The sequence below is a fragment of the Amblyomma mixtum genome, chromosome 6 (assembly GCF_055824585.1).
Source record: "Amblyomma mixtum isolate Tamu chromosome 6, ASM5582458v1, whole genome shotgun sequence".
Taxonomy (NCBI): Eukaryota; Metazoa; Arthropoda; class Arachnida; order Ixodida; family Ixodidae; genus Amblyomma; species Amblyomma mixtum.
The window spans coordinates 115,316,927-115,340,303 of NC_143017.1; the positions used below are offsets into that span (position 1 = coordinate 115,316,927).

At 52.5% G+C, this 23,377-nt stretch overlaps 2 protein-coding genes across 5 annotated transcripts in view; one reads left to right on the forward strand and one right to left on the reverse strand.

Moving 5' to 3' along the window:
* Positions 1-1,300, reverse strand: part of LOC149340132 (proton-coupled zinc antiporter SLC30A2-like) — a 59,575-nt gene extending 58,275 nt beyond the window's left edge. The window contains exon 1 of the mRNA XM_089548888.1: positions 717-1,300. Coding sequence (XP_089405014.1) covers positions 717-842 — 126 coding nt within the window. The 5' untranslated portion in view covers positions 843-1,300. The remainder of the gene's footprint in view (positions 1-716) is intronic.
* Positions 1-23,377, forward strand: part of LOC149340133 (zinc transporter foi-like) — an 86,050-nt gene that overhangs the window by 33,433 nt on the left and 29,240 nt on the right. The window contains exon 1 of one of the 4 annotated variants that reach the window (XM_089548884.1): positions 18,122-18,890. The exons of 2 other annotated variants lie outside the window; for them this stretch is intronic. The gene's annotated coding sequence lies outside the window, so the exon portion shown is untranslated. Of the gene's footprint in view, positions 1-18,121; positions 18,891-23,377 lie in introns of those variants that run through there. One more of the 4 variants, XM_089548881.1, reaches the window with a different exon arrangement.

The following is a 23,377-nucleotide window of genomic DNA, read 5'->3' on the forward strand; positions in this document are numbered from 1 at the left end:
AAACCAGTCGGCTCTGCGCGTAGGTTTGTCCCTGAAGGGATACTTACTGCGCATATCGCTTCCTTGTCTGAGACAATACACCGGGAGAATACAACAAGCCCCGCTTGCAGCCCTGCTTCAGCCTATCGCCTCGTAGTGTAAAAGTAACGTGTCGCGTTAAGTTTAGGTGTTCCGGCAGATGCATACCAGGCGGTCTTCGCCGGAAGGAGATCTCTACCCTCTGAATAAAGTTCCATAGCGAGCGAACTATCCGTTAGCCCCGCCATGCCGCCGACTTGTTCGCGAATGTGGACTAACTTGGAGTTTCCTTTTTTTGTCAGTTGTAGAGTGCAGCGTCCTTTTCGTGGGGTTACATCGGACAGCGAGCCCTTCCCGTCCGCTATTGGATGCTTGCTCGCACCCTTTCCCAGCGCTCGCTCTGCCCTCGTATACGTCTTCGCATATGGCAGCGCAACCGCCCTTTGCCTTCGTTCACTACCTCCTCCCTCTCCTTTCTCTTGTCGGAAGCGGCGAGGGCGCTGAATGAGAGGCACTTGCCCAAGTCGCCGATACAGATAGGCACGAGCCTCGGCGTCAAACATGTACAGCGCTTCAGTTCACGTTGCCGCCGGCTGCGCGCTCAGCATGCGCGACAATCGAAGCGACGCTGCGCGGTGTTGCGTTGCGCGTAATACATGCGTAAGTACAGGCGGCGCACGTCTCTGCATGGGACTCACCCTGAAGGTGACGTAGTGTCCTCCCGCAAGGCGGTCGCTGGGGCTCGCCGTGCTCTCTCGCATCTCCATCAGCGCGCTCTCATCGTCGAGCCGCCGCTGCTCCCCGCCGTGCTGGTTGCAGTGCATCCGGCGCTGGGGGACGGAACTCTCACGGGCTGTGTGCTCTGTTGTACGATCCGCCGGCAGTGCTGGGTGGCGGCCACACCTTGCGATCGAAGCGGATGCACGTACGAATAAGTGCTGTCTCGACACAAGGGGATATCGCTCTTCGCAACGGCGCCCGCCGCTCGATCGGTCAGCTATGCTGGCCGGCTCGTGTTCTACAGCTGTCTATTGGCGCGCGCGCGCGCTCTCGCTCGGACGCGTGTCAGTGTGGGAGAACTTTAGCGCGCGCCCGCATCGCAGGCTCCCCCTCTTTCTCCTCCCTGTCGGCGTTGCGTGTCGTCGCGCGGTTCGCGATGTCGACAGTGCTGCCGGGATGCACCTATGGCTACAGCCGGCGGCAGGCTATCATTTTCGCTCTTGTTGCGGATTCTTGCGGGCTGCCACTCCGCCGCCGCGTCGAACGCGACACTTGTTTCGCACGCGCTCGCCGACTGTACTACGGCAGCGGGTGATCATCCGCCGGCTGCGCCGCGCCGCCGCCGTATGCCGTGCCATTTAGCTTTTATTTCATTTTTCGAAACCGTCCGCTCCGGTTTCCGTCAGCTTGTTTGCGCTGTGGTCGGCTTGCCCGCTGGTCATCGCGGCCTCTCCTCTCGCCGCGTCTTCCGGCGCCGGGAAGGTCTCCGCGCCCCCTGTGCACTATATTCAAACGTTTGTGACGTGGGCGCTTTGAAAGGCCGCCGCCGCACTTGCTTCGCAGCCTGTCGCGCTGCTCGCGCGCGCGTTTGTTCCATCGCAGAGCGTGATATGTGACGCCGCTTGTCATTCGTTCTGCCTGCGTGGCCCCGGAATCGATATAGGCAGCTGCTGTTTGGACGGTTGGTACCTTCAGTGCTGTGATCTGGCCGCTGTTTGCGTAAGTTTCCGCGGGAGCCGCATGTACGAGAATGTGACACTCTTGCTGTGTCCGTGACTTTAGTTGACGGCGCGGTCGATAGGCGGCGCATCCTTCTGCTTTGTTTTCCAAGAACTGGCCGCGGTTAGCGCACCAATTTTCGTCCGAAGTTTCGTAATTGGAATGAACACTTAGCAAAGCGGCCGCATACATCCTCCCGGCGACGTTCTCGCGAAGCCAACCTTTCGACGAGCGGGATAGGGACTGTGTGCGCCATTGGAAATATAGGTTCCTATGGTTGGACGACACAGAGGAGTGCAATGTGGCGGCATGTTTCCCCGCGTCACCAGGGACTAGAACAGATGGCCGTTGATGTGCGCTCGTGTTGCCGTTTCACCAGCAGGAAGGCAATGGCCAGTTGTAATTGGTGAGGTGTTCCGACGCTTATAGAACGTACGCATACTTTGGTGTGGCGTAGCGACGCACGCGGAATTTGCTGTGTCTTTTGTTGAGAACCGTTTGACTTCGTGTACGGCACCAGCGCAGCATGTTGAAACCGAAAATTTCCTTGTTCCCTGGCTGGATTAAAGAGCGTGGTGCCATATAGTCAGGCTGCAGCCAATGGGAGGAGGGCGTCGCGCCAGCTGCCGCGGAGTGTAGATAGGGTGCGATGATGAAGAGCAAGAAACGCGGTTGCATGCAGATGCCAGAAAGAAGAGGCGAAGAATGAACACATGCTTTCGCAGCGGGTTGGGCACAACTGCGCCATTCACGTCTTTAGAAAGGGGTTCGTGTCTGCGCGTGACACGATGACATCGCGCGTGATACGGGCGATGTAATTCCCATTCTACTTTTGAAATTCCTGCGCAATCGCTACATAGTTTGACGCCGCCGTGAATGCAGGAGCACTATTCTGTACTCTTTGATAGCACACGGACAGAGGTGATTGGAAGGTAGCTGATACGTGACTGACAGCAAGTCGGCAATACAGGCTGCTTGATATCGGTATGTGCGCTATATTGAACCTTTATAAGACGGACACTACCGGCCAAAGTCTCGCGTTCGATTCCGTCCACAGCGGCGGCTGCATTGCATTGGAGGTGAAATGCTTTAACGCCAGTGCATCGGGATTGCACTGAGCCTCATGGTGGTCGAATTCTATCAGCTCTTCACTGCAGCATGCATCAAAGCCCGCAGCGTTGCTCTGGAAACTCGATCCAAGACGACCAGGGTGGGATTTAAAGAACGGAAAGGGGAAGAGGAGCGGGGGGGGGGGGGGGGGTTAAGGCGCTACAGCCTTTAAGCCACAGGCTTAATTTCTCATCACTCCTATGCTTCGTGCTCGGTTGTTTCATTCCAGAGCACTAGCTGTCTTCGCCGATGAGATGCATGCTATATTTCGCAATCCGGCTGATAACTGGCAGCCGCGCGGCAAGTGAGTGTCTTTCTGAAACATGGACAAAACAATCAGAGGAATGCAAGATGTTCGAGCGAACCTAGCCATATAATCTCAGAAGTATTAAGTCGGATTGTGCATGATGTAGTATCGGTTATTTTGCGGCTGTTCTAGTGAAGTTTTGTTGCGAAGTGCCAAATGCGTGCTCTTCTGAGGGAATTCCTTGCCACTTGCAAGATTTAGTAACTTCTGCCGTGCCTTCGTCATATCAGTCTTCGGTCCTTTGCGTGTTCGCTGCGCCTGACCGCAGACGAATCTTTTTGACGTCGAACTTGCGACATCGCTGCCGCCTGCAATGCACTGAAGCATATGCTAATATTTAGTAGAAGCGCGCACATTAGAATGCTGCGCAAAACTATGCTGCGCGTGCGATCACGATTCGCGTGCGGCTGTGTGCGTGCACACGATGCGCGCTTGGTATGTACGTGACCGCTGTCTGTCCATAGCTTTGAACGTTGTCTTGTCATCTTTGATGGAAGCCCGATACAGGGTTCTACATTGAACCGTGCTGTACGAACTTATATCATTGTGTTTTGCGCATACGAGTTAGCGATTTCGCTTTGTTTGTTCATTGCATGATTCGCCGCGCTCTATTTGTCGTATTGTGTTTCATTTAGCATTCCAAGGAACGTGCACAGTCGTGCATCTGGCTTCGCTTGTAACGAGGCGCCGTGCAGTTCGGGAGAACAGTGGACCGCACTTTCGGCGGCCGTTGAATGCGCAGAGACGCGTCGTTGCGGTGAGTTCCGGATTCGGGCGGTAGTAGCTTCGTTGCGAATGCTGTACTGCGTTTGCTTTCGTGCAAACTTGCACCAGGAGCTGCTTTTTGAGGACAGTTGTGATGCTGTCGTTGTCATTATCTCCTTCGGTCGCATGGTATTGCGGACCTTTACACCGCAGGGGCAACAGGGCTTAGTGCCGGTTTGGTAGCACAGCTTCCGCAGCTTGCTCTGTTCGACCCGGTAGTGCAAGAGCGTGAACATATTTCATTTCAGGCTCAGCGACTTTCGATGTTAATGCGTTCGAGGTGTTGCCTTTTCTTACGGCCGTTTCAGTGACATGCCACTCGGCTGCATTGTAAAACTGCACCTTTCTACGGAAAGCGTGCATGTTATCCACATTCCTGGGCAGGAAAATTCACCTCACCTTTAGTGTGTTTTGGGCGTTGGAGGTGCGACGCGGGACGCAGCTGAGAACCTAGCACGAACTATGGTGGATCGGGCTCTCTAGGAAAGGGCGATACCTTGTCACACTGAGGCACTGTCCGCTGGTCTGGCAGCGCTTGGAATTATAAGCGTTAGGTAGAGTTTGTTGTTGAACGTAATTCACTTGTAGTAGGGTGAGCACCTCGTGAGAATACTTTTTCTTTTTGATAGCTTCGCTGTGCTAAATGAACGCAGAGTGCAATGCGCGTCAGCTGTCGTGGCCCCTTGGAAGCGTGCTTAACCCCTTGGCAGCAGTGTTGAGCGGCGAAGGCTGCTTGCTTTCAGTGGCACAGCGTATTTTTAGCTGGTGTGCCACTGAAAACCAGTTCATGGAGTAAGGTGCTTGAAACACCCTGTGTGAAAACTTCATTGCGATTATATTTAACGTCGCTGTGAGGGGCGCCTGCAGTGGGCGGCTATCAGTCAACGTTGACCATCTGGGGGTGTTCTGGAGGAGTGCGCCGAAGTCTCGATGCGAAGTCTCTTTCGCAATCTATACCTGCTAGGTATGCGGCCGCCGACGCCAGGTATCGAATCTATGACCTCTTGCTCAGCAGCGCTGTGCTACAGCTGCTGACCACAGCTAGAATGGGCTAGCTGTTACCTGATGTGAATGAAGCGCAAAAAGACATCGGACACGGAATAGACGAGTAAACTTGACCGCAGTCTGCAGTGGTGTTGACAAATGTGTGGCTTGAGGTGCATAATGATTTTAATCACTCTTTCTTAGTGTTCGATTGTCCGAGATAATCTACATCTTCTTAAAGCTTAACTTCGGAACACCTGCCCTTGAGCACCGAATTAGTGGATTGATGACGTCAGTCGAGGTTCTTCCCTGTGTCGTCATTTCGGTTTGTTTATCTCTCAGTTGGCACATTTTCAAATGGCATTCAGATTTCATCCCGTGACACTTGACATTGAAGTCGCTAATGGCCGCAGGTGGCGCGAGCTTTCACCAAGGCCGGCATTGTGAAACCATTTGTTTGGAAACGTCGGCGCGCGTCCACGATGCAAGGCACACACGCGAGTGTGGCAGAAAGGGCAACCAGCAGCGCAGGAATGCGCGGTCCTCGTTGGTGTCGTATAATGGCTAAGTATACCGTCGATTCTTCGTGTGGGTTGTCAGATCTTAGATATCGGTGGCTCGCCACGGGATGTACTGTCAGGGGTATACAGTTTGTGCTGAGGGTAGCCGCATGCCTCTCCCCCTCCCGCTCCTCTTTCGTATATCTCTTAGCAAATATTTGGAGAATATGTATCTTCCCTGCGTTTTTTTTTTTCTGCTCTAAGGATTTCCTCAAGTTCATCTCTCCGCTTGTACTTCCTTTGTGTCGGTAATGCCGGGTGCATGGTTATTCTGCCCAAGCTCGTGTACAGCGTACAGAACAATAATGCCGCGGTGGTTCGGTGGTTATGGTGCTCAGCTGCTGACCTAAAAGAAGCGGGTTCGATGCCAGCCGCGGCGGTCGAATATCGATTGAAGCAAAATTCTAGAGGTTCATGTACTGTGCGATGTCAGTGCACGTCAAGGAACCCCAGGTGGTCGAAATTTCCGGAGCCCGTTACTGCGGCGTCTCTCATAGCCTGAGTCGCTATGAGTCGGTAAACCCCATAAACCAAACCAAACGAAACCAGAAGAGTAATGCGGACCTCTGAAAGACAGCTGATGCATGCCATGCATGTTGCGGCATCGTCGAGCGGCTCGATGGTCCTCGCATAGTGGTACGCTAAGCGCTGTTCAGCTGTTGAGACGTCCGCACCTCCGACGCGCTCGCTTTCTCGATTTATGGCGGCCTCCCGCGTGGCTGACCGGTGACGTGGCGGCGGTCCGCGCATGAGGCGACGCCGTGCCCCGGGGGCAGGTTAGGGAGCCTACGCTTCCTGGGGCAGGCCGTGGGCACGCCTTGACCCTGAAGCGGCATCGTCGTCGCCGATATCGCACGCGACATCGCGTCTCCTTCGGAGACCCGTGCGCGTGCCCGGCATGCGTTGCCCCGGTACATCATGCGGCTGCCCCGAGCCTCTGTCCCGCCTCGTGACTTGCAGCGAGGTCGAGGAAGCAGCACGTGCCTCTGGTTTTGCGCATGTGTGTGTGCGCGCCCGCTCCTCCATCTTGTCATTCTGGTCTCGTTTCTGTTGGCCTACATCGTCCATTGTTCTTTTGCGCGGTATGTTGGATTAGTCATCTCCGCTCCAAAGGTTGCGCTAATGGCTTTTCGTCGCCGCGTATCCAAGGTCTCGGGATCGAATCCCAGCCGCGGCGGCCGCATTCCGATGGAGGAGAAACCCGAAAATGCCCGTGTGCTGTGCGGTGTCGCTGCCCATTAAAGAAGTCAATCCGGGTCGGAGTCATTCCGGGCTGTTCATATACGACGACTATTCCTTGCTCCCTCCTGAAGCGCCTGTATTTAGGGTAATCCTCCAAGGTGGCGTAGGCTTCTATTTCTTCTTTCCTTTTTTTTCATCTGCGAAGATTATGAAAATATCTACAGCTTTCGTTTAAAGTCACGTTGCTGCTCTCGGGTGGATGTTAATGAGTAATTACTCCCTAATCAACCAGTTCTGCCTCAGTCAGGCTTGGGTGATGAGAGCGATGCCACTATATGTACCATCGAGACCCGCAAATTTACTACGCTACTATCGTTTCCGAATTTCTCGTAGAAACGTGCCCTCGCGCGTTTCTGACCAACGTGTTGAAATTGTAAATCGACGCCTTCTATTTTCTTTCAGGCAGTCTGGCACATTATGGGTGCTGTCAGTTCAGACTCGGATTATTCTGCTCGAACTTGGTTCATTTTTGAACAAGGTTGGCCGAAATCCACGAGCTTAGTTAGCCGCTTGGTTCTTCTATTCTGTGTCGTCGCTTTCTTTTTTTTTAGTTTTTTTTTTTCCCCTGGAGCGTTAAGTGGCCATCGCGGCACGAAAAGTTTATGGGGCTTCTTAGGTCGGAATGAAAGCGACCGACATATTGGTTGCGAGCCTCCCTGTTCCGTCGTTCTGTCCCTGTTGGTACCACCCCCTCATCCAGCCGCGCTTACTACAGTGTCGGGGGCAAGGATTGCCCCGACCTTGCGTTAGCGCACAGTCACTGTGGTCGAGCGAACCGTGCCAGTTGGCCCCGTGCCCACTGCGCCTCCGAGGCAGACTCACACACTGCCAGTGGTTGGGTGCAGTGCGGCACGGACCCCGAGAGCGGGGGAGACGAGCACGGTTGATGCGACGAGCGATAGCCCCGGCCCGCTTGGGGCGGAGGAGGCATTTTGGGTCGGGCGTTAAATTAGACGCGTGGGATTCGAAGGTGCCTCCTCTGCCAGTCCTCTTGTGAGGACGCGTCGCAGACATGTTCACGCCGTGTGTCATGGCGCAGTTTGCACCTGCAGAACGCGCCCACTCTTCATACCCATTGATGGGATGAACCGTCCCAACGTGCCTTCCAATTTTAGGAATTTTTAAGTGCCACCGGAGTATGTCATGAAAAGGGCAGGGGGGTGGGTGGGGGCGGCTTTGTACTGTGGCCTTGTATAGTGTTGTTTGTATCGAAATCTGGTTGTGTGTGATGGGCGTCCTCGCGAAGTGCGACTCCACGGCTGGGGATCCAGCCAACGACCTCGTGCGCGGCGCTGGATAACTCCGTTAGTGTGTCGGGTCCGGCTTTCATTCTTCCGCGGTGTTGCGTGGGCTCTGGACAGCTATATGGGGTCATCTGATTTTCGGGATTAATGCATTTTTTTTTGTTAGATACTTTAAAAGGAGGAGGCCACGGTGAATTGGCTGTATTTTTATGGCCGAAATGGGGAGAAAATGTCATCGAACCTGAATTATTTGGAAACCCTGAGCCGAAATTTAGCTAGCTGTGCGCACTTATCGTTGCGTCAGATTGGTTCGCAATTCTAGCTGTATCTACGATGGAATTAAAAGAAAAGGAAGCGCTGAAAGCAGGGTATGGCCTGCACTGCGGAATCTATGGGCATATGCCTCCTTGGCGTTCACCACCGTACCTTGGCCAATCCCCCCGCGTGGGTATGTGCCATTTTTTTGTGGCGTAGAAGAAGAAGAAGAGTGTGGCCTACTATGTTTGGCCAATCCCCCCACGTGGGTATGTGCCATTATAAAGAGGTGAAGAAGAAGAAGAAGCTTGCTCTGAAAGGATGTAATCCAGCTTCGGACGCACAACATACGTAAGAAACCAGTTGTTCCCAGGAGGGCTGCGTACCTGCGCCTTTATGCCGACGACACTGAATTCGCAGTGCTTCTTGCTTGCTAGCGCCCTCGTGCATGTGTGTGCTGTTAATGAGCGCAGCGGACAGACACAATCGCGCACGCCGTCCCATCAAGTATGGAATAGACGATATGCGAAATGCGCTGCGCCATCTCTCGGCGCTCCGAGAACTAAGTCCTCAATGTTGGCTCGGTATAGAAAACGAAACTGCTGCCCAGCGTTGGGTTAAAACGGCTGCGCTTCGTTTGAAAAGTAAAATGCCGATGCAGTGTTGCGCTACCCTCTCCACTGTGAAAAGACACTACGATGCGTGCCAGAACTAGGTGCGTTCAAGCTTTTCGCTTTTCTATTTTTTTTACTCCGTCCCAACGTTTTAGTAACACAAAACGCCATGCGAGGTATCATGTGTCAGCACGCGGATCAGTGCGCAGCTTTCGCTTTCTGCGCTGATTTTTGACAAAGCTTTCGAAGTGATTTGCGTTTAAATTAAGATAGGGACCTCAGCCTTTGTTGTCTCTGATCAAAATTAGAAGCCGATTTCGTGCATTTATCAACTCTCCGGTCGGGCGTGAATATAGACGCATACTTGAACAACGCAATACAGAAGGTAATTTTTTTGAGCGGGCCAATCGCTCGCGCCGTGGCGAATTAAGTTCACTCGAAGAACCATATGCCGATTACTGCTTAGTTTGCTACGTGTTCAGTTAAGTTTTTCCCGTGTTCAATTAGTTTTAGAAGGGCGAGCAAACTCTCTGGACCATACGCATATGTTATACGCGTTAAGGAGTCTTTGTGAAGCAATACACCCTACGTATAAAAACTGAGGTGCGAATGCTTTATTTCTTGAGGATTCCTATGCCTTCGATATCTGCGGCGACGAAAATCTTAAAAAAGAAAGAAGCGAATAATATAGCTACTTTATTATGAAGGAGGGACGCATTTCGAAGCTAGAAAGTACGTGCAACAATGTTCTGAAAACGCTTCAGGTCATCAGATTTTATTATCGTTGTGGCAAGCTCCAACAGCTTGCTTCGCAACAAAGCCATTTGTCCAAGTTTGGGAGTAAGCTAATTAAGTTTCGGAAGCAACCGAACATGCTAATTTCGCCCCTGCACACACAGCTTGACTAGCGTATCGAGTCCGTGCATATGCATCTTTCTCTAATCAAGCCGCCGCGGTGGTTCAGTGCTTATCTGAAAAAAAAAAGCTGCGTCTTTGCTAACAATATTTTGAATTATTATGTGCATGCCTACTTTCCTCTTGTTAATGTCGACTGACTGACTGCGTCTTAAGCAGGACGCGGTTTCAACGAATTGTGGCGAAAATCAACCGACGCCGGGCTCTGAAACGGTGACGTTGAAAACCGCGGATGCGCATTGCACATTACAGTAGAGGAATCGAATTACGCAGCTGGTCGAGGGTCTTGTGTGATTATACTGCAATACACGAAGCTCCTGGCGTCGGCGCGAACGAAAGTTCGCACTGTCACAGAAGTTTGTCAACACACGTGCGCACTCAGCGCAAAATAACCGCTCGCTACTCTACCAGATGAATTCGCGTCCACCTGGGAATAAAATAGCCATGATAATGCGTTATGCTTGAACTGGCGCTTTAATGCGAGCATTAAAACGACAACAGCACACGGTCACGGTTCGACTTTCCAACCCACTTTCGAGTGCCGATTATTGCGATCATCAGCGCCAGACTTCAAGCGAAGGTGAGGACGCGGTAGGAGTAAGCTGGCGCCTATTGAAAGCACCTACATTTGGTCAAAGATCAGCTGTGAAAAAAACAGCAGCTGAAGCTTGCCTGTTGAAATTCCACTCCCATGAAGAAAGTACGCATAGCAAACGATGCACCAGCTCGACGTGCTCGACCGCGCCAAGATGGAAACCGGAAGTTGTGGGCGCGGTGTTGCCAGACCGCCAAGCAATTTCGCATATCGTCTATTATATATACACTCTGTGACGGGCTAATCTATGCGCTGTGACGGGCTTCGGAATGTTTCGCAGCACTTGCTGATGAGACGTGGGCACAGTTCCAGTAGATGGCTTGCACCGACATCTCTGCAGCGGCCATGTTCGCGAACCAGCAGCTATCGGGCGAGGGAGTTACCTCCTCTCTGGGCTGTTGAAAAACCGGTTCTGCTGCCGCTTCCACTGTGCTAGCGTCAGGTGCGCTCTGCAACAGCCCAGCGAACAGTATGACGGCGCCCAGAGAGCACTTAATGTAAAGGTCTTTAGAGCCTTTGCGTTTCTATAATCCGCTTATCGCCACATCACTTGCATATGCAATCTATTGGCAGAGCGCAGCGTCGTTTGTGCCTGACTCATTCGGCAGCGCAGTGGATCTCAGGAGCACTGCATATAGTTTACAGGATGAAAAGTGGGTGCCGAAATGGAGCACCACCAGCGTCGTTTTCTTCGAACTTGACGCACTTGCCGTTGGTTCGTGTGCCGACATGCCGTATGCGCCAGCGAGGCCGTTCGCCCGACAACGCCTCTAAAACTCCGCTTGCCGGTCTATAGGGAAACGCTCTTAATGGATCTCGTTCTGGGAAGATAAGCGCGTCTTTTTTTTTTTTTTTTGTAAAGGCCATCCTGGGAGGTTATCGAGCAGAAAACCCCAACTTGTTCAACGGACTAAAAGTGTTTAACTAAATCTTTGGATGCCTCTAGCGAAGGTGATGCCAGAGGTGTCGCCGCACATGTGTGTCATGGAGCCGCAGTTAAGTGGGCAGTAGCGTACTTCTTAAAACGGTGATGGCAGGTAACTGACTGTACAGGCGTGAGCAGAAGTGTACAGACCGCATGAACAGTGGCAGAACTGGTGGTCAGCATATCTCAACAACAGACACGTGCCGTCAGATGGCGCTAAGTACACCCTCTTTATTATGCTGGCCTGTTCGCCCACACATTTCCGTCAAACACGGGCTTTTCCGCAAAAAAAAAAAGACAAAGCAAGAGACGTCTGTTCGCTTCCGCGGTGGCAGGCTATCTCTGCGAGCGAGTTAGCGCGCGCGCTATAGCTGCTTTGTCACTGCGCAACTTCGCGCTTATGTTCTGCGTGAGGTTTTTGCACGAATAATACGACGCACCACATTTTCTCAACGGCCAGTGTGGCAACAAATTCTCGCTGTGTAGCATCTTAGAACTTGATGGTCATATTTCGTTGCCTGGCGCAACCGGCAACACTTTCTCAGGAGACAGCTCGGCACGAGGAACTAGCTAATATAGCTTGCACTGTAGAGCGTGGTCTCCTGAGGTAGCCACTGTCGAGCGGAAGCCGCAAACGATATTCAGAGCCTGCGCGCAAAGTGGTACTGCAATAGAGACTTGGTATAGAGACTGACTAAATTGCCTGCCTGTTACCACGCAAGTGAAGATCAGTCCCTTGCGGCTTTTTTCTCGAAAAAGCCGTGGCCGACGGAAATGCGTGTGCCAAGAGGCCAGCATACTAAGGAGTGTTCTTTGCTCATATCTCGACAACAGACGCGCGTAGTCAGATAACGCTAACTAGTAGTTATGCCACCGTTCCCGTGACCTCTCCGCTCTTGTTAACGCCTGTGCGTGCTCTGAATGCTGCTACGAGACGGTAGCAATTGCTTTAGATAAAACATGAAAATTTAACTCGGCCCCGCAACTATGCTTTTCCGCGTAACATCTCAACGCCTCCGTTTCGGGCTCTGCGGCGAAGCTCGCTTTCCGAAATACGTGCGTCGACACCCGCCTCTATTCGCATGATGGCTATTTTTAGCTGATTAAGACGTTCTTTTCTGTTAGGCTATCAAACGCTGCCAGAGCCGGGTTAGAACAAGTGTCAAATGCTAATGTTTCTCGAAGAAAAAGAACGGCGTAAAAGCTGCCGCACTCTGTGAACACCCGAACCTCGCCGTGAAGGAAGGGCTGAAGGAGGCGGAGGTAAAGAGGCGCCCTGTAATGGAGCGCTGCTAATTAATATCGACAGTCCGTAGTTTTCTTTAGACGAATATAGACGCCAAACTTTTGGGTGCGTGTCTTTTTTCCTTTGTAATGGTGCCTAAGACATTATCTATACATGGATTACCACTTGGTATACTCACCTACGACCGCTAGATATTTCATATTCGAATTTCTCGTGCTGCTTCGGTTTCAACAGCGGAACGATGACTCTGAAGTTAAAAGTGGGCTTATAGGCACGCGAGACGGGAAAAAGTGCGATATAATCGCTGCTCGTCGTTTTAATTCGCTACAACGCCAGCCTGCCTGAAGAGCCGGAACGACAACGAATGTAGAAGCAGCGATTATATTGCAGTTTTTTCATGCTTCACGTGACCTGTAAGCACACTTTGGCGTGAATCATCGTTCAGCTGTTGAAACTGAAACCGAACGACAGAAAAATTCGATTTTAAATTATTTAGCGGTTGTAGGCGAGTACCACGTGGTGGTTCATGCATAGCAGTGTCTTCCGCATCATTGTAGAGAAGAAAAAAAAACATGCGACCAGAGTTAGTTATCCATACTCATTTAACGTTCACTGACATTGCACGTTACTTGTCCGTCGTTTGCATTCCGCCTTCGTCGAAATGTGGCCTCTGGAGCAGGGATTCGATCCAGCGACCATGAGCCCAGCTGCCGAACACCGCAGCTACTGAGCCGCGGCGGCTGCTCGCCGCTTCTCCGCGCGTCCGCGTTCTTTTCGACGCATTGCGGGGTGCGCCGCGCATTACTAGGCAAGGCGCGCGCTCCTACGGCGCCGTGTGTTCGTTAACGCTTCCTGGTGTCACTGCCTCCGTTCGCAAGATTGTATCGGTGCAATCGCGGCGTCGTCACAGCCAAAAGCCATGTTTGAACCCGTGCGCGCGAAGGTTGCGCAATCTGTTTTGAGTTGAGGAAGTGCAAGTCGGTGCGCGGTGGTCGCTCGGAGTTTGGGCAATCCCTGCCCGCTCCTCCTCTCCTTCCTTCCTTCCTTCTCTCACTCTGCCCGTCGGAGGGCGCGCGCGTTTTTCTCGCGAGCGATCGCGCCGGTGCGTGTATGGGCAAGCTTGATAAAGACGTGCTCGGAGAGTTATAAAGCGAATGATTTCGCGCTCTTGTCGATCTGAGCTGGACTATCTTTTTTTTTTTGCCCCTTCGTGCTCCTGTCTCTCTATCCCTGAAATTTTAATGCGATTCCGCCTCTTATTCTTACTCTCGATCGTAAATTTTCCCGAGTCTAGCGTCACCTGACTTGGCTGCAACTCCTATAGCTAACCACGGTCTCGTGATGGAAGAATGTTTTCTCGTTGCCGCATGATTACTCAAATGCGTGCCTCTCTGGTGGGGTCGGTGCTTGCAAACTTGCATTTAATTCGCGTCCTCCTTTTTTCCTTGTTCTTTTTTCATCAAGCTGGACGTATTTGTTTACTCTTCATCGATTCTCTAAAGTGCTCGTCGCCGACTGCGTATCTTCGCCGTTCATGTCGTCGTGAGCACAACTGCAAGGTGCGCGGTACAGCAGCCGTTCGTGCCTTCTTGTTCGAGCATGCCGACGAAGCCAGCGCGATCTTAAAGGGCCTGCTTGACAAGGCGCAATGGAGAAGGACGCGTATGCGTGGCCGAAACCCCACTATTTCGTGAACTTGTGTAGATGGCGTCACTTACGAAATGGATGTGGGTCAAGTACCGGAACTGCACAATTTTACGAGAAGCACGAATTTTCACACGCTTCGTTTGGTTCGTCTCACTATACTCTGAGGCACTTTTGACGCCAGAAGAGCTCACAACGGTTGGCCCGCCTTTGTGACGGTTTGAACATAAAAGGTTTACAAGCACGAACGCGCTCACCGGAGCTCGAGAGCTGAAAAACCGCAGGTCAGGGGTACTGTTGGAGTGGTTGGCATCCCTAGCAAGATACATAACCATTGGCACCCTCTTTGTATAGGGACGGTGACGACTTCCAACTACTTTTTATCTGATTCCCCCCCCCCCCCCCCCCAGTCATCGGAGGCGGACGGCGAATCAGTCTGCGAAGGCAGGTTACGAGCGCAAAACCATTCTTGCATACATACCGCTCAGTTAGCTGTTTGCCTTATTTTGCTGTATCGTGCATGATAACGGCTTTTTTATTAACTATATGGGAACTGTTTGTTCCACGAAAACGGTGAGATGCAATGCCGACGTGGCTGGGCACCCACCGAAGGCCGGAATATCAAACGAGTGACAGTGAACCGAACCTCCGCAGGTAATGCGTGCACTTGTCAAGCGTAGGAGCAAAAGCTTCGGTGTGCTGTATTGCTACCTGTGAACAGCCAGTCACAATGCTGGCAAAGCGAGAGCGATGCTGTGAGAGAAAATCGGTGCAGTAATAAATTACTCAACGCACTCTTGGGCATATCTTATCCCTCTCCACCGTCATCGACGAAAGACAAAGGAAAATTGGTGTCTGTGCTCCTTTAATCGTGCAGGAAGGCTTATGGGTGACCTGCGCTAGACCAGCAAGTTTTCAGACGTTCCTTCACAGCGTTCGGGCCTTTGTGAAAAGTAAAGTTCGTCCTTTGGACCTTTGTGAAAGTAAAGTTTCCTCATCCCTCCTTTCTGGGTGACTCGGAAGGCGGAGACGGGAGTTCCCCGAGTATCGGGAATGTATCGATACGCAGACAACGGCTCAGGAGCGTCGGCGGCATGCGCGATCGCACGCATGTTCGCGCGTCGTGACCGTAACCTTTCCGGGCGCCGCTTCCCCGCAGCGGCGCGCCGAAAGTTTCCGACTGTGTCGCGCCTCAAGGACCGTCCGCAAACGGACCGACAAGACTCCTCGCTGCCGGTAAAATGAAATAAGAAAAAGCCAGTCTCTCGACCCTGCTCAGCGGCGCCCCCCGGGCCTTGATGCGCGTATGCGGCTGAAATGGGCGGAGGACGCTCGCATGGAAACGCGATACACGCCGTAAATCGCGGTCACCGATTTAGAATTACCCGCTCCGAGGGCGACTGGGCGCATCGCTTTAAAAAAAAAAGGGGGGGGAGGTGGAAGCTTCGCCCCTTCCTCTCGCTTCTTCCTCACCTTGCGTCGCCGGTGACAGGTACACGGCGGGCCGCTTCCTCGCTTCCATTTCACCTTTTCCTGCTTTCCTTTCGAAGGGAGGCTCGCTTTCGGCCGCTTGCTCGCTTCCACTTTCGACTCGGCTGCGCCATCCGCCTCTTTGGTACAGTGGCCGAGGCGTCCTTTCTACTCGGAGAGGTTTTCCGATCGTCGCGGCACGGCACCTCCCTCATCAAACTTCTTCATTTCCTTCTCGTCCAAGCATGCTCGTCTTGTGCACTACAGGGCATGAAGTGTAGAAAATCGTCGCGTGCTGAAGCATGGCCTTCGCTACCGGGGGTGAGCACTTCAACGGAACTTCGGTGTGGCCTCGCATCATCGACCTCGGTAATTTGCTAGAGATAAAGACCCCCAAGAAAATCTCCAAACCGCGGTGACGGTCAGCACCGTTCGCACACTACCAGGTAAACTACTTACCCCAAAAGCTAGAAGCGCGCAAAGCGCGGACGCACTCATCAAAGTGCTTCAAAGCTTTGAGTAAGGTGGTGGCTTCCAGCTGCCTTCATCGCGTAAGGGAGTCATAGACTACGCGACTTCTCAGTGTAATACAGGAGCCCCGAAGTGACAATTTTCAAGTTTTCACCAAATCGTTTTCATGAATCGACGTCGTGGACTGAACTCAACTTTTCCTCCTCAGTCACTCCATCTTCTATTCCTCTTCCTTTTAATTAACCCCTTCCTCAGATGAGTAGACAACCTGATCATTATCACTAGCTGAACTGCACAGTCCACTGCAGAACGAATAATTACTTCGTCCAATTAATGAATTACCGATTTAATTTGTCATTTTGGTGACTTATTCATCGATGCTGATTTCATTATTTATTTAACAATTCTATTAATTACTCCTATAATGGATCATCGACATTTCATGTACACACACTGATGACACGCTCTGCCTACATGTCCTGTACACGCCACTCATGTGACAAGAAATGCTTTCGCATTAATAAGCTGCTGGATGAAGCAGTCAGTGGCCTTATGTATGCTCTCCACCGTTCTGTATGTCGGTAGATGTTGTCCCGCCGCGGTGTAGCATTGCTTCTGTGCTCCCGCTCAACTTTCTGTGGCACTGCAGCAGAGGCTAGGCGGGAATGGTAATGCGCCTTTGTCGCCGTACCATGGGAGTGAGTTCGGGCTGCGGAGGGGTTTCGGGACAAAGTTGGAGACGGTGCTAGGCCGCTACGGCCGAGGTATACGCTACCCTGGGCTTTAGATTGCCCTAAAGACCCTAGATCATGTAGGCTACCCGTAACTGCGTGGGGACAAAGGCCCATCACCTTCCCTTTCCTGACTAGCCTCTGCTGCAGTGCCGCATAAAGTTTACGGCCGAGCCCCAATGTTGCGGTATTGAACCCCGGTTGTGTGCATAGTGCGATGTCAGAGCATGTTTAAAGAATCCTAAGTGGTCTAAATTAATCAGGAACACACTTGCAGCTTCGGGACGTCCGCGCACCTACCAGAACAATTTATTTTCGAACCCTGCATCAGATGCCGGCCGAACAGCTGTTCTTTCTGGTAGAACATCGCTATCCAAGCTTCTACGTCACTTGTATTCCCCTCCTGTTTGACATTGGGTCCAATTCTGCAGCCACTTTGTGTTTAGTACGAGTTGGTTCCAAGTGAGCCATTTAAGGCAGCGCGTTGAGCGATCACCACTTTGACCGTGGATCTGGTCCTCCAAGTCCGCGCGGTTGTCTAATCCACTCATCGCCATGTGCTGTGCTGTGCTCTGAGGAATACATTTGTGGTCCACGATTATGGCACCAGAGGTGTTACGTGCTAACCATCTCCGCACGGCTGCGCCTGTTATGAACTTGTCGCTGAGGTGTAGCCTACCGCCGGCGCCGGGACAGTGCCACGGTACCTCGTGCACAAAAAAAAAAAAAAAAAAAGAGGCGCCCGTTAGGTGCGGGCGTTCGCGTTCCTTGGAACGTCGCCAGTGGGTCGGAAATGCGATCCGTGCTTCGATAGTGGCCAGCTTTTTGCAGGCGCATGATTTCATACCGCACAAACTTCGTCGAATGGGCAGGCCCTTCAATATTATTGTTTTCTCCAGCACAATCGTCCGGCTCCGTTGCGCCACAGTGAGGGACCACGCGCCCAGACAGCCACGGGCGAAGGAAAAACCCATTGTGTATTCAGGTGTTCGCGGCTTATGGGTGGTGTAATAGTAACCATGGAAGAAGGGAGAAAAAGGGAGAGAGTGGGTGTATCTTCTTAAGTGCCTTCCTCTGCCGGAGCTTGGCTCATTTAAATGCCGTTGTAGGTGAAACCTTGCATACGCACGACCTGTGTGCTGTAGCCCCCCCCCCCCCCCCCCCCCCTCCCCTCCCTTTGCACTCTGTCGTCGCTGCTTGAGTAAAATGCATCATTTTAGGAGGAGTTCTGAGGCGGCTGGCTGGAGTGGTGTGGTGCGGTGGATACCCCTGCCGCCTCCTCTCCTCTGCCTTCCTGCTTTACACCTAAGAGGCGCCGACGAAGAAAAAGAAAAAAGGGGGAGGGGTGATCACACGGGCAGGTCTCCTCTCCGTAGCCTGTGAGCAGCTTTGGGCGCGCGTGTTGTGGCGTTGCTTGTGCCGCGCGTTGCTCGAGCCCAGCTGAGTGGCGTAACGCCCTGTTGCTGCTCCCCTCGGTCTCCTCCGCGCTCTCTCGCCGGGGAAAGACTACTTTCCCCGGCCGGCATCGCGCCGGCTGTCCCAGAACGTTGCCGCGCACCTTTGCGTCCGTGCCTCATCATCACCGCGGTGCCCACCGCCTCGGCGTGCCTCGCGCCGGTTTGTCTGCCGTCGACGGTGATCCGTTCCGTTGGCCGCTGCTGGGTTCGCGGTCGGTGCTCGATTGCCCAGTACGCAGCAGAGAGGAGCAGGAACGGACTCGTTGCACGGGGTGCCCCGTGCGCCCTCCCGCCTCGCCTGCGGACGCCTGATCCCTCCGCTTTATTTTTTTTTTTCTCCTCTGGCCCTGCCTGGAGTGTCATTTGGGCTGTCTGTAAACGAAGAAGTCGGGGCTGCTCACCTCGCGTGCATTTTGGGAGAGGCGCGCGTGTTCTACTGCTGCTGCTTCTCTGGCGGTGTGGCGGGGCAGAGCTCTTTGCGGGCCGTTGACTGGCGGCCCCTCCGCTCCTGCGCCTTCCTCCTCCCCCGTCGAGACTGGAGCGCGCGCGAGAGAGCCGCGGGAGGAGAAGCCAGTCCATCCAGCTGAGCGCCTCCCTCATCCGTTGGTAAGCTTCCAAGTGGGTCTCCTCTCGCATCCTCTTCTCTCTCGTGCCGAGTTTTAGAAGGGAGGCAGACGTCGGCCGCGATGATGTCCGTCTGGCCGTGCGCCTTACGTGTGCAGTGCAGGATTCACCCCCCCCCCCCCCTTTTTTTTATATATATATATCCTAACGCTTGCTTTCAGCGGCTCTGGCATGCCCCTCATGCAGCGTGCGCAGGTTATTGAATAAGGACGGTTAGAGAGTCGGATGCGGGGAAAGTGAGCGTTGCGTTTTGTTCTATTCCAGCTCTGTGAGAAAAGCATTGAAATGCGCTGACGTATACAGCTGGCGGTCTCTCTTCTCTTGATCTTGTTCGCTGGTGACACCACTTACACGGAGAATGGCGGGGGTGGGAGAGTTGGGGGAGGGGGTGGGGATTACGTCCCATATGAGACTAGAGCGTCTCGAGCGAGTGACGTCACCAGTGTGGACTCTAAACTTGGCCACTATTTGTGGCCAGGCTTGCCGAAAGGCACGAAAAAGACGCCGTCCGGGTGTTAGCGGTACCTGTTATTGTATGGCTAAAATGTTTCGTATTTTGTCCCGTGTCAATGTGTTCCAGCCAATAACCCGCGTCTACTTGGCGCAGGTACGCATTATTAGAAGGTGCCCATTGAATGTATCGCGATGTAGTAACCGTAATAGCTTTTGTTTTCCCCTCGTACCTACCACTTTCAGCACTTTTTTTTCGAATATTCTTAGCTGCGGTGCTGTTTCATGTGCTGGCGTACTTTAAAATTTTTAATTTTTTTTTCGTAAAAGTGTTGGCGCTCTGTCTGCGTGCATTCCCTCCTGTGTTGGCTTTCGAGCTACTGGTGTTACTGTAATGGCGAAGGGAAAGAGCTGCAGCTTGCCCTTTCTTTTATGTTACAGTAAGTGGATTCAACTTGTATTATAACTAAGGCTTTCGTCGCTGGCAGTACACATCGTTCGGACTGCGATAAAAAACGAGGCAGTGGACGTTATAGGTCCTTCATACGTTGAGTGTAAAGCTTTGCCCCGATGCTGTACGTTTAGTTCCTTAAAATTGTTTGCTGCGTTAAGCTGTGACCTTACCGCAGTACTGATACGTTGTTGACGGCCAATGCAGCTCGTACCGAACGCAAAGGCATTTGAACGCTTATAGATTATCGAGGGAGGTTTTAATTTTGGGATCAGCTGTCGGCGATAGCCGCCAAAATGTGCGACGAATGCTGGTGTTATTCGTTGCATTAAGTGACGTTTCACTTGTTTCAGCCATGGCAGGAAAACGTGTTTCCTTGCATAAATGCTTGGCACACGAATGCAAAGGCCTTTTCGAGGTCAAACTAGTAGGTTTGACAAAGGAATGTTTTAGAAGTCTAGGCCTTGTAGTGCCCTCAGTGCCCTCAAGCAAACTCAAATTGCACCATTTTGTCGTACAACTTGCATTACCTCGAGCTGGAATAGGATACAAGAAAGAAAAAGAAACCCATTGTAGGGCTATCGCGCCGTCCCACAGTACTGTCCTTTTCAAAAGTTTTCAAGAAAGTCTGAAGTTCTGGTGTTGGGCCGTGCAGCCGAATAGTAGTGCTATAAGTAGCACCTTGGAAAACTTCAGATGTGGCGCTTTTTTCGAAGGATAAGGAGAAGCTCCTTCGCATCCTTAGACACTTGGCGTGCTGCTGACGCCGGACCTCCCGCACTGCAGGGCCCTGAAACAAACTCAGTGCCCTGGAAACTTTCGAAAAAGGACCCCACATCATCTCCATTCACGCCCCGGGTAGATAGGGAGAAAGAAGAGCGTTTTGTGGATGACAGCCGCTATGCTGTAAGGAGGAAACTGCGCCTGTAAAAAAGCAATTTCGTCATATACTGAGTACTGGCGACGGAAAAGAAAAAAAAAAGAAAGCTTTGAAGACAGCCCCACTGATTGAGCGCCGTTTATTGCAACCCGAGGCGGAGGTGATTGCCCCGCGAGGTGGTTAAGACGGGAGTGTTTAATTCAGTTGTCCGTGCGGCATTAAAGGTCTGAAAACGGGCACCAAAATGGTGGGGCAGCCGGGTTTCTTACGTCATCAACGACACTGACGTCAGTGACGTCGTATAGGTAGCGTGGCTTAGCTTGCCGCGCTAGCGCAATTTCGCGTCACGACTGTTTCGACTTTAGTCCACTCTATTTGTGGAAGTCTGCTTTTTCCGGCTACCCCGCCGGAAGTGCGTGACCTAGGGCATTAGTGGCTGTCACGGTAGCGTACGCAGTCAGTAGCTGTGTATAGATGGCGGGTAACTTGCCAGGATTAAATACTGATCATCGCCACAACAGCCGGAAGGTAATCACCGAGTATTTTATTGATTAGTGCCGTTACCCGAGGCAGTAGCGTTCTTGTTCTGCGCGTCGGCGCAGACTTCGAGGCGCTTGCGTTTTCGTCTTGGCTCCTCTCGAAGCCTCGAAGATGAATGACCCCGTGTTGCCGCTCGCGCCAACGCATTGCAAACAGAGCCATAACAGGTTTACACAGTTTCTTTGCTCACAAAGCGAGTCGCTTCGTCGCCGCCGCCTTTGCCCGAGACGACTCTCACTTTTCTTCGCAGCTCCGCTTCTGGAAACGCTTTATATTCGGCCGCTCGTTCGGGGCGAACCGGCCCGGCAGAGACAGCGAGCAAATTGCCTTTGGGCTTCAGAAGACAAATGCGTGGGCGTCAGCGTGCGTTCGTTTCGCGGGGTGCCCCGATGGCTCTTGAACTGCGCCGAGCGTTGTTTTTAATGCGCGCGTGTCAAGAAACTTCTCTCGTTTTCCCGAGAAACTCGCTTGTACGCTCGCACTGCGCGTCCGCTCCCGAAGGGCCGGATTTTCAAAGCTCGCCTGCCAGTGTGTAGGCTGCTTCGCCCTTTAACCTTTCTCGTGTACCCTTTCAAACCGCTTCTCTCCCCACCAGGAGCAGAACATGCGCGTACGCCCGCTTCGCCCATGTGTGGGTGGCCTCACCGCAGTTCAAGGCTGCTCTCCGGGAAAGCCACACCGATGGAGGCTGTCACGTTCCATTGGCCGCGTGTTTCGATTGCGCCGAGCATTTTTAGGCACCTTGGGCGAGCTGCCTCATCCTTATTATTTTGGTTCTCATTTTGAAGTTTTCATTTTTTTTTCATCTAGTTTTCTTTCTCACGAGCTTCGTGACGATGCGTGTTTACATCGTCTCCATCTCTTGGCGAGTTTACTCCACCCTTCGCTCACGTCTTGTTTTCAAATCCCGGCTCGCGCGGCCGGGCGCCCTTGTGGACGTGACTGCCTCCCGTGCTGTTTTGCATCGTGCTTATTAACCGCGACAGCGACGACGCGCTTCCCGGTCCGACCGTACGGTTTTTGTTCACGCGCTGACGCAGGTTTGGCTGAGCTCATCTGTGTGGCCGTTCCTGAAGTCGCTTGTTCGATTCGCCGCCGTGGCCATAGCGGTGTCTGCATTAGGAAAAGGGCTTTGGTAAAGAGATAGATATATTGCCTCCTCTGTTGCAAGCATTCGAGGGGCTCCTACAGAGCAGCAATAAATTGCGCATCGGTACACTGGGAAGGGACTCTACGTCACTGGGACTACACTGAGACTCTACCGTCAGACTACGTCATCTCGCGCAGCCATTGCGATCAGATCTTTCAACGATTGGTGCCGAAAAGAAATCCGCCCTAACGCGACGTAAAAGAAAAAGAAAACATCGATCCTATGGTTCTGTCTTCGAGGAGAGAGAGAGCTGGGTACTTTTTATGGGTGAGGGTGTATGAGGCGGCCGCTTTGCCTCACGAGGCCATGGTAGAACAAAACTTGCTCGAGGGGAGACGATCGTCCCATCTCCGTAGCGACCAGAGCTGGACTGCCCTCAGGACCTTCAGCTGGGGACTTCTTCCTTCCTCTGGTCTCGTCCCGCGGGCCTTTTCTCTCCTGCCCGTCACAGCGTCCTACAAATAACTCTCCTTGATTCCCCGCGGAGGCGTCCGCACACCTGGGGCGTCGCTTTCCCCCGCCTTTTTAAGGGGCTCGCTCATCAAGGAGGGTCGCCGCTGCATGTTTCCTCGGAAGTGGTCCCCACTGGGGACGCCGCCCGTCTGCCATTAGGGCCCATAGGTCTTTACACACCACGCAGTTATACCTTCCCCAGTGCATCCACCCACTAGAAGCTCACGCATCAACGGAACCAAAATGAGACGGTGAAATAGAATAAAAAGACAGTGGGAAAGCCAGTTGTCCTCCAGAGGCACCACCCCCCGCCACCATCGTCGTCCTACCCTACCTCCGCCCTCCAGCCTCGGCTTAAGAGTAGAAGCATGAAAGTCCTCATCAAGGGTTAATCCAATATGCTTTCGCAGAATTGTGACATCAGGTGTCTGATCGTCCCATAATTTTCTTTCTTTCTTTCTTTATTTATTTCTTTATTTATTTATTTATTTATTTCTTTATTTCTTTCTTTCTTTTTCTTTTCTTTATTTGCTTATTTATTTTTTTTGCCGAAAGTT